The 12,644-nt window shown below is 40.4% G+C and overlaps 1 protein-coding gene across 14 annotated transcripts in view; it reads left to right on the forward strand.

Annotated features, from left to right (window-relative positions):
* BMPR1B (bone morphogenetic protein receptor type 1B) overlaps window positions 1-12,644 on the forward strand; it is a 395,286-nt gene that overhangs the window by 369,995 nt on the left and 12,647 nt on the right. For all 14 annotated transcript variants that reach the window (XM_078001799.1, XM_078001793.1, XM_078001801.1 and 11 more), the window contains 1 exon segment: window positions 1,099-1,396. In XM_078001799.1, coding sequence (XP_077857925.1) covers window positions 1,099-1,396 — 298 coding nt within the window.

Genomic DNA, 12,644 nt, shown 5'->3' on the forward strand with positions numbered 1-12,644 from the left:
GCTTTCCTCTGTCTTTCTGTTAACATCTGCATGTTAACTCATCTGTCTAGACCCGTTGTGAAATGTACTGAAGTTTTCTTCTTGGCATGGGCCCAAGAACATCATAAGTTTCTAATGGGAGACCTCACAGGAGGAATGAATGACTAAGGCACTTCTGTGAGTAAGTGGTAGGCTGGAAATGGAATACTCTCAAATATTTTTTCTTCAGAAACAGGAAATGCAAGTGTAATACCAGAATTTCTTAGGGTGTCTTGGGAATTTGAAGGAACATATTTTTGTTTAAATGTTGAGAAATGTTGTAGGAATCTTATCTGCAGAGTTTATTTGTATTAATAGTTTATATTGAAAATTGGTTTTATTTTTGCAAGTTAGAAATGATCTGTCTGGATCGTTCAAGTGGAAAGAGAGTAAGCTAATCAGTGGGATATATTCCTTAATTCAAGAATTCAAGACCCTGTTTTGCAAACAATGTCTTATGTGTAACTATAATACCATAAAGTAGTTTAGATAACATAGTAGTTTATAATACCATAAAGTAGTTTAAACATCAACTGCTGATGAGGAATGGACCATATTTTCAGATGTAAACTCTTAATCTTTCTCTCCTCCTGTAATTTTTTTTTTTTTTTTTTTTTGAGATGAAGTCTTGCTCTGTCACCCAGGCTGGAGTGCAATGGTGTGATCTCTGCTCACTGTAACCTCCGCCTCCCAGGTTAAAGTGATTCTCCTGCTTAGCCTCCTGAGTAGCTGGGATCACAGGCACACGCCACCATGTCCGGCTAATTTTTGTATTTTTTAGTAGAGATGGGGTTTCACCATGTTGGCCAGAGTGGTCTTGAGCTCCTGACCTCAAGTGATCCACCTGCCATGGCCTCCCAATGTGCTTGGATTACAGGTGTGAGTCACTGTGCCCGGCCTTACTCATACAATTTTGCCTCTTATTGGTATTAGTCATTTAATACCATCATAGGCATAGTCAGGAAATTGAATGAAATGCTAAACAAAAATTACCTGTGACAAAGAATGATGTTTGAGAATATGAGTTATTCCTGATACTATTCGGAAAACACTAAACCTTTTCATCTTTTTTCCTTTTAGGTTTCATTGCTGCAGATATCAAAGGGACGGGGTCCTGGACCCAGTTGTACCTAATCACAGACTATCATGAAAATGGTTCCCTTTATGATTATCTGAAGTCCACCACCCTAGACACTAAATCAATGCTGAAGTTAGCCTACTCTTCTGTCAGTGGCTTATGTCACTTACACACAGAAATCTTTAGCACTCAAGGCAAACCAGCAATTGCCCATCGAGATCTGAAAAGTAAAAACATTCTGGTGAAGAAAAATGGAACTTGCTGTATTGCTGACTTGGGCCTGGCTGTTAAATTTATTAGGTTAGTATGAAAGTGAACAAATACATGTTTTATGACTCTTTTCTGTTACTTTTTATTTTGTAGCACAGTGCTTCTAGGATATTTAGTAGAAGAGGAATATCATTAATTTTGACATTTGATGGGGGGAACCACCAAACATTTTATTAGGAACACAGTATATTTGGGTCTGTTCTATTGTTTCTATGCTCATCAGAGATATTGCTTAGAGACTGTTCACATTAGCTTTGCAGCTGTCATTAAGTTATGTAGAAAAGAGGTAGCTAATACCTGGGAATATGTAGTCAGAATTCTGCGTAACATTTGTAAGTAGGAAAAAGTTTTGGGGAAAATTTACAGATTATATATGGATAAAGACATTTTTTATATGGTATAGGAAAGATAACTTGCATAGGTGTTTTATGAGAAATGATAGAAACTAATAAACAAAACCCAGCTGTTATTCAGTACTGTTATCCTGTACCTGAAACAGTGAATTTAACATCTGTGCACATAAACCAGAGCGTGTTGTAAAACAGTGGTTTTCAGACCCCTAGGGCTGCTTGGGTTACATCAGTAGCTTCTGCACACTAGGGAGGGGAGACGATAGTAGGGACCCTATTTTGCTTACTCTCACTTTAATCAGAGAGGCTCCTTCCATCTCACAGATGATTTAATTAGAATAAATGGTTTCTCTGGAAAACAAAGCAAACAAAATGAGCTTGCAAACCACCCATGTAGAGAAATCATCGTATAACTACCTTTTAAAGAACTCAGTTTAGGCTCAGCCATTATTAAATTGTTGGATCATCTTGTGGATTTTTCTAAGTAAGTCTCTGTAATACATGGAGAAGAGCACAAAGAAAAAGCCATGGAGATTATTAAAAGTTTGGAAAGTAAAATTGACAGAAAAAGACAATGGATTGGTATTTTCGGCCAGAAGTAAAGGCTGAGATGTGATTTAATAACGTACCCCGAATATATTAAGGTCTTCGCCATGTAAAGGATGGGAAATTGAAGTTCTTGATCTTTAAAAACAAAGCAAGAGGAAATGATTTGGGCTATAGATTTAAGTTAGAAATATGAATCTCCTGCCAATAAAGATTATTAAATCCTTTCTCCCTTCTGATTTTTTTCCTCTGACCTACAACCCTTTTCAAGTCTCCTATAAAAAAAATTCCCACAATGCTTCTTAAATTACCAGCCTCTCTCTCCTTCTCTCCCCTGTTAAATTTCTCCCAAGAGTTCCAAAAGATCATCTGCTTCTAAAACCCAGCAATTTGTAATAGTCTTGTAATTCAGCTTCTGTTCCATTCTCTCTGGACACTGCTTTATTCAGAGACACCACTGGGCTTGGACACCAGAGGCCTTCTCTATTGCCATCACCTTATCCATAGTGTCCAAACTTTTATTTCTCTTGTTTTCTTGGTGTATCTCTGTACTCCAGTTTCCCCTTCTCTCTCTCTAATGGCTCTGCTCTCTTTTTACTTCTTAATGTATTTTCCCACTGCTAGATTTCCTGCTGTATCTGCATTTGCTTCCTAGTTCCCAATTTTGGCTGATCCATTCTTAATATTAGGTATCTGACATCATCTTTTGTTCCCTAACTTTTGGTTTGCTCAAGTGAATGAATTTTCTCTCCACAATATTCCCGTTTTTACTGGGCCAGTGTGGGCCTTCTGTACAATTTTTCTAGATTCTGGGGTGAAGCATTTTGAGTTACTTTCTTTGTCTCTCCTATTTCCAGTCTTTTGTACATGCTGCCACTGGATTTATTTTCTTGAAGCCTAATTTTGGGCATCAAAATAATTTCATAGTTCCCTGTGGCTTCATGTGAAAATGTAGTTAAGAGTCCCTTGGTACAGTAGACTCTTTTCTGACCCTGGGCTATTCTTCTGCCCTATTTCCACCATACTCCTTATCTTTGGCAAGATTTATTCTGAAGACTTCACACTTCTCATACCATCAAGTGTTTATAACATGCTTTTATCATTACCCGAATACCCATATCCCCTTCTCTATCTAGATCACAACTACTGATCTTCACAGTTTCTTCCTTTGAGATATCTTTTTTAATTTTGATATTTTAGACAAAGTCTTGCTCTGTCACACAGACTAGAGTGCAGTGGCACCATCACAACTCACTGCCGCCTTGGCCTTCCGGGCCCAGCAGTCCTCCCACCTCAGCCTCCCGAGTAGCTGGAACTTCAGGCACGTGCTACCATGCCTGGCTAATTTTTTTTTTTTTAAATAGATGGAATCTCACTATGTTGCCAGGCTGGCCTCAAACTCCTGAACTCAAGTGATCTTCCTGTATCAGCCTCCCAAAATGCTGGGATTATAGGCATGAGCCACCGTGCCTGGCCCACCTGCTGTTTATTATTATTATTATTATTATACTTTAAGTCCTAGGGTACATGTGCATAACGTGCATGTGTGTTACATATGTATACATGTGCCATGTTGGTGTGCTGCACCCATTAACTTATCATTTATATCAGGCATATCTCCTAATGCTATCCCTCCCCCTTCCCCCCACCCCACCACAGGCCCTGGTGTGTGATGTTCCCCACCCTGTGTCCAAGTGTTCTCATTGTTCAATTCCCACCTATGAGTGAGAACATGCGGTGTTTGGTTTTCTGTCTTTGCAATAGTTTGCTCAGAATGATGGTTTCCAGCTTCATCTGTTCCCCTACAAAGGACATGAACTCATCCTTTTTTATGGCTGCGTAGTATTCCATGGTGTATATGTGCCACATTTTCTTAATCCAGTCTATCATTGATGGACATTTGGGTTGGTTCCAAGTCTTTGCTATTGTGAATAGTGCCACAATAAACATACGTGTGCAGGTGTATTTATAGCAGCATGATTTACAGTCCTTTGGGTATGTACCTAGTAATGGGATGGCTGGGTCAAATGGTATTTCTGGTTCTAGATCCTTGAGGAATCGCCACACTGTCTTCCACAATGGTTGAACTAGTTTACAGTCCCCCCAACAGTATAAAAGTGTTCTGATTTCTCCACATCCTCTCCAGCACCTGTTGCTTCCTGACTTTTTAGTGATCGCTATTCTAACTGGTGTGAGATGGTATCTCATTGTGGTTTTGATTTGCATTTCCCTGATGACCAGTGATGATGAGCATTTTTTCATGTGTCTGTTGGCTGCATAAATGTCTTCTTTTGAGAAGTGTCTGTTCATATCCTTTACCCACTTTTTGATGGGTTGTTTAAGTTCTTTGTAGGTTCTGGTTATTAACTCTTTGTCAGATGGGTAGATTGTAAAAATTTTCTCGCATTCTGTAGATTGCCTGTTTGCTCTGATGGTAGTTTCTTTTGCCGTACAGAAGCTCTTTAGTTTAATTAGATCCTGTTTGTCGATTTTGGCTTTTGTTGCCATTGTTTTTGGTGTTTTAGTCATGAAGTCCTTGCCCATGCCTATGTCCTGAATGGTATTGCCTAGGTTTTCTTCTGGGGTTTTTATGGTTTTAGGTCTAACATTTAAGTCTCTAATCCATCTTGAATTAATTTTTGTATAAGGTGTAAGGAAGGGATCCAGTTTCAGCTTTCTACTTATGGCTAGCCGGTTTTCCCAGCACCATTTATTAAATAGGGAATCGTTTCCCCATTTCTTGTTTTTGTCAGGTTTGTCAAAGATAGATGGTTGTAGATGTGTGGTATTATCTCTGAGGGCTCTGTTCTGTTCCATTGGTATATATCTCTGTTTTGGTACCAGAACCATGCTGTTTTGTTGACTGTAGCCTTGTAGTATAGTTTGAAGTCAGGTAGCGTGATGCCTCCAGGTTTGTTCTTTTGACATGGGATTGTCTTGGCAATGTGGGCTCTTTTTTGGTTCCACATGAACTTTAAAGTAGTTTTTTCCAATTCTGTGAAGAGAGTCAGTGGTAGATTGATGGGGATGGCATTGAATCTATATATTACCTTGGGCAGTATGGCCATTTTCACGATACTGATTCTTCCTATCCATGAGCATGGAATGTTCTTCCGTTTGTTTGTGTCCTCTTTTATTTTGTTGAGCAGTGGTTTGTAGTTCTCCTTGAAGAGGTCCTTCACATCCCTTTTAAGTTGGAGTGAATGGGAGTTCACTCATGATTTGGCTCTCTGTTTGTCTGTTAGTGGTGTATAGGAATGCTTGTGGTTTTTGCACATTGACTTTGTATCCTGAGACTTTGCTAAAGTTGCTTATCAGCTTAAGGAGATTTTGGGCTGAGACAATGGGGTTTTCTAAATATACAATCATGTCATCTGCAAACAGGGACAATTTAACAACTTCTTTTCTTAATTGAATAACCTTTATTTCTTTCTCTTGTCTGATTGCCCTGGCCAGAACTTCCAACACTATGTTGAATAGGAGTGGTGAGAGAGGGCAGCCCTGTCTTGTGCCAGTTTTCAAAGGGAATGCTTCCAGTTTTACCCATTCAGTATGATATTGGCTGTGGGTTTGTCATAAATAGCTCTTATTATTTAGAGATACGTCCCATCAATACCTAATTTATTGAGAGTTTTTAGCATGAAGTGCTGTTGGATTTTGTTGAAGGCCTTTTCTGATCTATTGAGATAATCAGGGTTTTTTTAATCTTTGGTTCTGTTTATATGATGGATTACATTTATTGATTTGCATATGTTGAGCCAGCCTTGAATCCCAGGGATGAAACCAACTTGTTTGTGGTGGATAAGCTTTTTGATGTGCTGCTGGATTTGGTTTGCCAGTATTTTATTGAGGATTTTGCATTGATGTTCATCAGGGATATTGGTCTAACATTCTCTTTTTTTATTGTGTCTCTGGCAGGATTTGGTATCAGGATAATGCTGGCCTCATAAAATGAGTTGGGGAGTATTCCCTCTTTTTCTATTGATTGGAATAGTTTCAGAAGGAATGGTACCAGCTCCTCTTTGTACCTCTGGTAGAATTCGGCTGTGAATCCGTCTGGTCCTGGACTTTTTTTGGTTGGTAGGCTATTATTGCCTCAATTTCAGAGCCTGTTATTGGTCTACTCTGGGATTCAGCTTCTTCCTGGTTTAGTCTTGGGAAGGTGTATGTGTCCAGAAATTTATCCATTTCTTCTAGATTTTCTAGTTTATTTGCATAGAGGTGTTTATAATATTCTCTGATGGTAGTTTGTGTTTCTGTGGGATCGGTTGTGGTATCCCCTTTATCATTTTTTATTGCATCTACTTGATTCTTCTCTCTTTTATTCTTTATTGGTCTTGCTAGCAGTCTATCAATTTTGTTGATAGTTTCAAAAAACCAGCTCCTGGATTCATTGATTTTTTGGAGGGTTTTTTTGTGTCTGTGTCTCCTTCAGTTCTGCTCTGATCTTAGTTATTTCTTGCCTTCTGCTAGCTTCTGAATGTGTTTGCTCTTGCTTCTCTAGTTCTTTTAATTGTGATGTTAGGGTGTCAATTTTAGATCTTTCCTGCTTTCTCTTGTGGGCACTTATTGCTATAAATTTCCCTTTACACACTGCTTTAAATATGTCCTAGAGATTCTGGTATGTTGTATCTTTGTTCTCATTGGTTTCAAAGAACGTCTTTATTTCTGCCTTCATTTCATTATGTACACAGTAGTCATTCAGGAGCAGGTTGTTCAGTTTCCATGTAGTTGAGTGGTTTTGAGTGAGTTTCTTAACCTTGACTTCTAGTTTGATTGCACTGTGGTCTGAGAGATAGTTTGTTATAATTTCTGTTCTTGTACATTTGCTGAGGAGTGCTTTACTTCCAACTATGTAGTCAATTTTGGAATAAGTGTGATGTAGTGCTGAGAAGAATGTATATTATATTAATTTGGGGTGGAGAGTTCTGTAGATGTCTATTAGGTCCACTTGGTGCAGAGCTGAGTTCAATTCTGGATATCCTTGTTAACTTTCTGTCTCATTGATCTGTCTAATGTTGACAACAGGGTATTAAAGTCTCCCATTATTATTGTGTGGGAGTCTAAGTCTCTTTGTAGGTCTCTAAGGACTTGCTTTATGAATCTGGGTGCTCCTGTATTGGGTGCATATATATTTAGGATAGTTAGCTCTTCTTGTTGAATTGATCCCTTTACCATTATGTAATGGCCTTCTTTGTCTCTTTTGATCTTTGTTGATTGAAAGTCTGTTTTATCAGAGACTAGGATCGCAACCCCTGCTTTTTTTTGTTTTCCATTTGCTTAGTAGATCTTCCTCCATCCCTTTATTTTGAGCCTATGTGTGTCTCTGCATGTGAGATGGGTCTCCTGAATACAGCACCCTGATGGATCTTGACTCTTTATCCAATTTGCCCATCTGTATCTTTTAATTGGAGCATTCAGCCCATTTACATTTAAGGTTAATATTGTTGTGTGTGAGTTTGAGCCTGTCATTATGATGTTAGCTGTTTATTTTGTTTGTTAGTTGACGCAGTTTCTTCTTAGCATCGACGTTCTTTACAATTTGGCATGTTTTTGCAATGGCTGGTACCACTTGTTCCTTTCCATGTTTAGTGCTTCCTTCAGGAGCTCTTGTAAGGTGGGCCTGGTGGTGACAAAATCTCTCAGCATTTGCTTGTCTGTAAAAGATTTTATTTGTCCTTCACTTATGAAGCTTAGTTTGGCTGGATATGAAATTCTGGGTTGAAAATTCTTTTCTTTAAGAATGTTGAATATTTCCCCCACTCTCTTCTGGCTTGTAGAGTTTCTACCAAGAGATCCACTGTTAGTCTGATGCACTTCCCTTTGCAGGTAACCTGACCTTTCTGTCTGGCTGCCCTTAACATTTTTTCCTTCATTTCAACTTTGGTGAATTTGACAATTACGTGTCTTGGAGTTGCTCTTCTCGAGGAGTATCTTTGTGGTGTTCTCTGTATTTCCTGAATTTGAACATTGGCCTGCCTTGCTAGGTTGGGGAAGCTTTCCCGGATAATTTCCTGAAGAGTGTTTTCCAATTTGATTCCATTCTCCCCGTCACTGTCAGGTACACCAATCAGACGTAGATTTGGTCTTTTCACATAGTCCCATGTGTCTTGGAGGCTTTGTTTGTTTCTTTTTACTCTTTTTTTCTCGAAACTTCTCTTCTTGCTTCATTTCATTCATTTGATCTTCCATCACTGATACCCTTTCTTCCACTTGATCAAATCGGCTACTGAAGCTTGTGCATGCATCACATAGTTCTCCTGCCACGGTTTTCAGCTCCGTCAGGTCATTTAAGGTCTTCTCTGCACTGTTTATTCTAGTTAGTCATTCATCTAATCTTTTTTCAAGGTTTTTAGCTTCTTTGGAATAGGTTCCAACATCCTCCTTTACCTCAGAGAAGTTTGTTATTACTGATCGTCTGAAGCCTTCTTCTCTCAACTCGTCAAAGTCATTCTCTGTCCAGCTTTGTTCCTTTGCTGGTGAGGAGCTGTGTTCCCTCGGAGGAGAAGAGGTGCTCTTATTTTTATAATTTTCAGCTTTTTTGCTCTGGTTTCTCCCCATCTTTGTGGCTTTATCTACCTTTGTTCTTTGTTGATGGTGATGTACAGAGGGGGTTTTGGTGTGGATGTCCTTTCTGTTTGTTAGTTTTCCTTCTAACAGTCAGGACCCTCAGCTGCAGGTCTGTTGGAGTTTGCTGGAGGTCCACTCCAGACCCTGTCTGCCTGGGTATCATCAGCGGAGGCTGCAGAACAGCAAATATGGCAGAACAGCAAATGTTTCTGCCTGATCCTTCCTCTGGAGGCTTCGTCTCAGAGGGGCACCCAGCTGTATGAGGTGTCAGTCGGCCCCTACTGGGAGGTGCCTCCCAGTTAGGCTACCCAGGGGTCAGGGACCCACTTGAGGAGGCAGTCTGTCCATTCTCAGATCTTAAACTCTGTGCTGGGAGAATCACTACTCTCTTCAAAGCTGTCAGACAGGGATGTTTAAGTCTGCAGAAGTTTCTGCTGCCTTTTGTTCAGCTATGCCCTGCCCCCAGAGGTGGAGTCTACAGAGGCAGGCAGGCCTCCTTGAGCTGCGGTGGGCTCTACCCAGTTCGAGCTTCCCGGCTGCTTTGTTTACCTACTCAAGCCTCAGCAACGGCGGACGCCCCTCCCCCAGCCTCGCTGCTGCCTTGCAGTTGGATCTCAGACTGCTGTGCTAACAATGAGCAAGGCTCCGTGGGCGTGGGACCCTCCGAGCCAGGCACGGGATATAATCTCCTGGTGGGCCATTTGCTAAGACCGTTGGAAAAGCGCAGTATTAGGGTGGCAGTGTCCTGATTTTCCAGGTACTGTCTGTCAGCTTCCCTTGGCTAGGAAAGGGAATTCCCCAACGCCTTGCGCTTCCCAGGTGAGGTTATGCCTCACCTTCCTTCGGCTCACATTCCATGCGCTGCATGCACTGTCAGACAAGCCCCAGTGAGATGAACCCGGTACCTCAGTTGGAAATGCAGAAATCACCCATCTTCTGCGTCGCTCACGGTGGGAGCTGTAGACTGGAGCTGTTCCTATTCGGCCATCTTGGAACCTCCCCACCTGCTGTTTTTAGTCTCCGTTCTTGTGTCTTCTAATAAAACTCTGTGCTTATTATCATGAAATGTCTTGCCTGTTATATAGTCATCATTGACTATTTATTTGTTATTCCCAATGGAAAGTAAGCCCCTTGAAAGTAGATAACATGCATTTTTCAGATTTGCATTTCTAGTGCCTTTCCCTGGTGCTTATTACTTAACGTTTAATGGATAAATGGTTCCATATGGAACAGAGGATGAAGAAGAAACTTCTTTCCTAACACCAGAGATCCTACACATTCTGGCCGAAATCCACCTTTCTAATCTTATGTTCTACAAACTCTCAAATTTGTATGCTTTCTTTTGCAAAACTGAGCTACTTGCATTTTCTCCTTATATACCCCATGTTTGCTGTTGCCTTGCTTTTGATTGCACAGTCCGTGGGTTGGAAAGTCCCTGTTTTTCCATGTATCTTAATCCAGTCCCAGAATCACCTCTAAGTCACTTGATTCATCCCCCAGCTGAGAATAATGACAGCATCTTCTGTACTACTGTTGTAATTTCCTGGTCCTTGTCTGCTTGGTATTACAGTTATTTTGGGACATGCCTCATCCCTCCTACCAGTGACGGGGCATCTTGAGAGCAGGAGCCATGCCAGCTTAATTAATATATTTCCCATTTAACATGACATAGTGAGTTACCCATTAGAGGTAGTCTAACATTGTTGTGAATCAATAAATGTAGGCAATAGCAAAGTAACTGAGACTCATCTCCTTTATAGACCTTAAACAGAAAAGGAAAGTGAGTATCTATTATATTATAGAAACTTAGTTCTGCTTAATGGAAGGAGAATGAACTGAATGACCTCTCAAATTTCATACAAACCCTGATTCTAGGAAGTGGAGGGACTATTTTAAGGGATAATTCAGAGATTTATTTGTCATATATTAACTACTTCATCAAGAGATGAAGAGATGAAGATGATAGCCCAGCTGTTGGCTGTGCAGACTCCTATGGCCATAGCCTAGCTGTGTGGGGCCGTTTAGCTTTCTGGGCCTCAGCATCATCTTACATTACATGCAGATTACATTTGATCATTTCAGAGGTGCTTTTTCTAGTTTTATTTTCTGTGTTTCAAAGTTTGCTCTTCTCAGCTTTTGAGCCTATTTTTTTAAAACTTGCTTAATGTGTTTCTTTAGTTTCTACTCTTTCTTTCACTGTTTTATATTGTATTTTTGCACATATGCATGGATATTTAGACTTTAATTACAAGTGGAGTCACAGCTTACCCTGTGCTGAATTCTCTGACTTCATATGAGAACTTCCTGTGAGACAGTCTCTCTGTAGTGGTAAGTGTTCTCTTAGGCTTTTCAGTTATTTCTGAAAGGCTCCCAGGGAAGTCAGGAGCCACAGAGAGGGAGCAGACTATGCTTTAGAGGTTTCCTGCTCATACAAATTTTAAAATCCTGTGTTGGTTTCTTCATGCGTTCTCTTGACAATGACGTAAGTGCCGATGCATTTCCTGATCAGCAGAAATTTAATCCAGGTGATGTGCTGGCGGACATCACCATTACCACCAGTCTCTACTGGGAGGAGAAAACAGTGACACATGAAATGCCTTGAAGAAACTTATAAAGCTTTTCACTTTTCACTCTGAAGAATTCAGCAACTCCTCTGAGACTTCAGTGTCAGAATAAAATATTTTCATATGGGAAAAATAAATCCTGGCTTAGGGCTCTCAGGTATTAAATTTAAATAGAAAACCTGCAGTGAAGACGAGGCCGTCACACTGATGTCCAGTGGCTGATTGTCAAATTATCCAAGTGCAAAAGAGAGAGGGTAGCTTAGCTCGGAGGGTACTGAATTTCTTGAGTCTTGCTGATGTGATTCTTTTTAGCGCTGCTTTTGGTTTGCATTTTAAAAATGATGTGGCTAAATGACTCACCAAAGTCATAAAACTAAGCTCATTCGTGGCATAGTGAACACTACCAGTCAAGGTTTCTGCGGCCATACCCACATTATGTTGAAGACTTTTTAGTTGTAAAGTTCTGTTTCTAAGATAGCCTGAGATTTCTTGGGATTTTCTCATAGCAGCATGGAACCTTGATGAAAGTTGCTGCGGAAAACTCCACTCACCGGTGAACATCTGCCGCAGAGTTCAGTTCTGCAAGTCAGTTCCTCAGCCATCTCCAGGATGCCGCGGGAAACCCACAGGGATGTGCACAGCCCATTCTTCCGTAGACACTTGAGAATCTTTTATGCTTTTGGGAAATCAAAATCATCCTGCTGAGAGAGGATTTAACATCCTGTAGTATATATAATGTGTAGCTGATTTCAGACATCACTTACAAACCACAAGCAAACCCATGGCCTCCTTCACATGTCTTCTCATTTCTCCTTTGTTTCACACATTCTTTAAAGTACAGTTCTTATTTCATAAGAAGCTTTTTAGATTTTTTAAGATATACAATGTTTGCTTCTCTTTTCTTTCTCCTGTCTATTACTTTTCTTCTTTTTTTTTTTTTAATCTCCCTACTCCGTCTCTCTCCCTTTCCTCTCTCTGTTTTAGGCATCAACAACATCCAGCAGGAGGACCACCTGCATGTGCCCAAAGGCTCAAAGAGGTAGAGCCACCTTGTTGGAGCTAGCAACTCTGTCCCTGCGCTCGCCTCTCCTTGCCACAGCAGGCTGTGCTTAGGACTTTCATGAGACTCTTACTTCAGTTTATGGTACAGTGGGGAAGGTGCCCTGTGCTCAGTCAAGCAGTGGGGGCTCTTGTTTTTTTAACATAACACTTTTAGCCAGATTTTCTGGGTTTAGGTTTATAACTAAA

This window comes from Macaca mulatta, chromosome 5 (genome assembly GCF_049350105.2).
Source record: "Macaca mulatta isolate MMU2019108-1 chromosome 5, T2T-MMU8v2.0, whole genome shotgun sequence".
NCBI lineage: Eukaryota > Metazoa > Chordata > Mammalia > Primates > Cercopithecidae > Macaca > Macaca mulatta.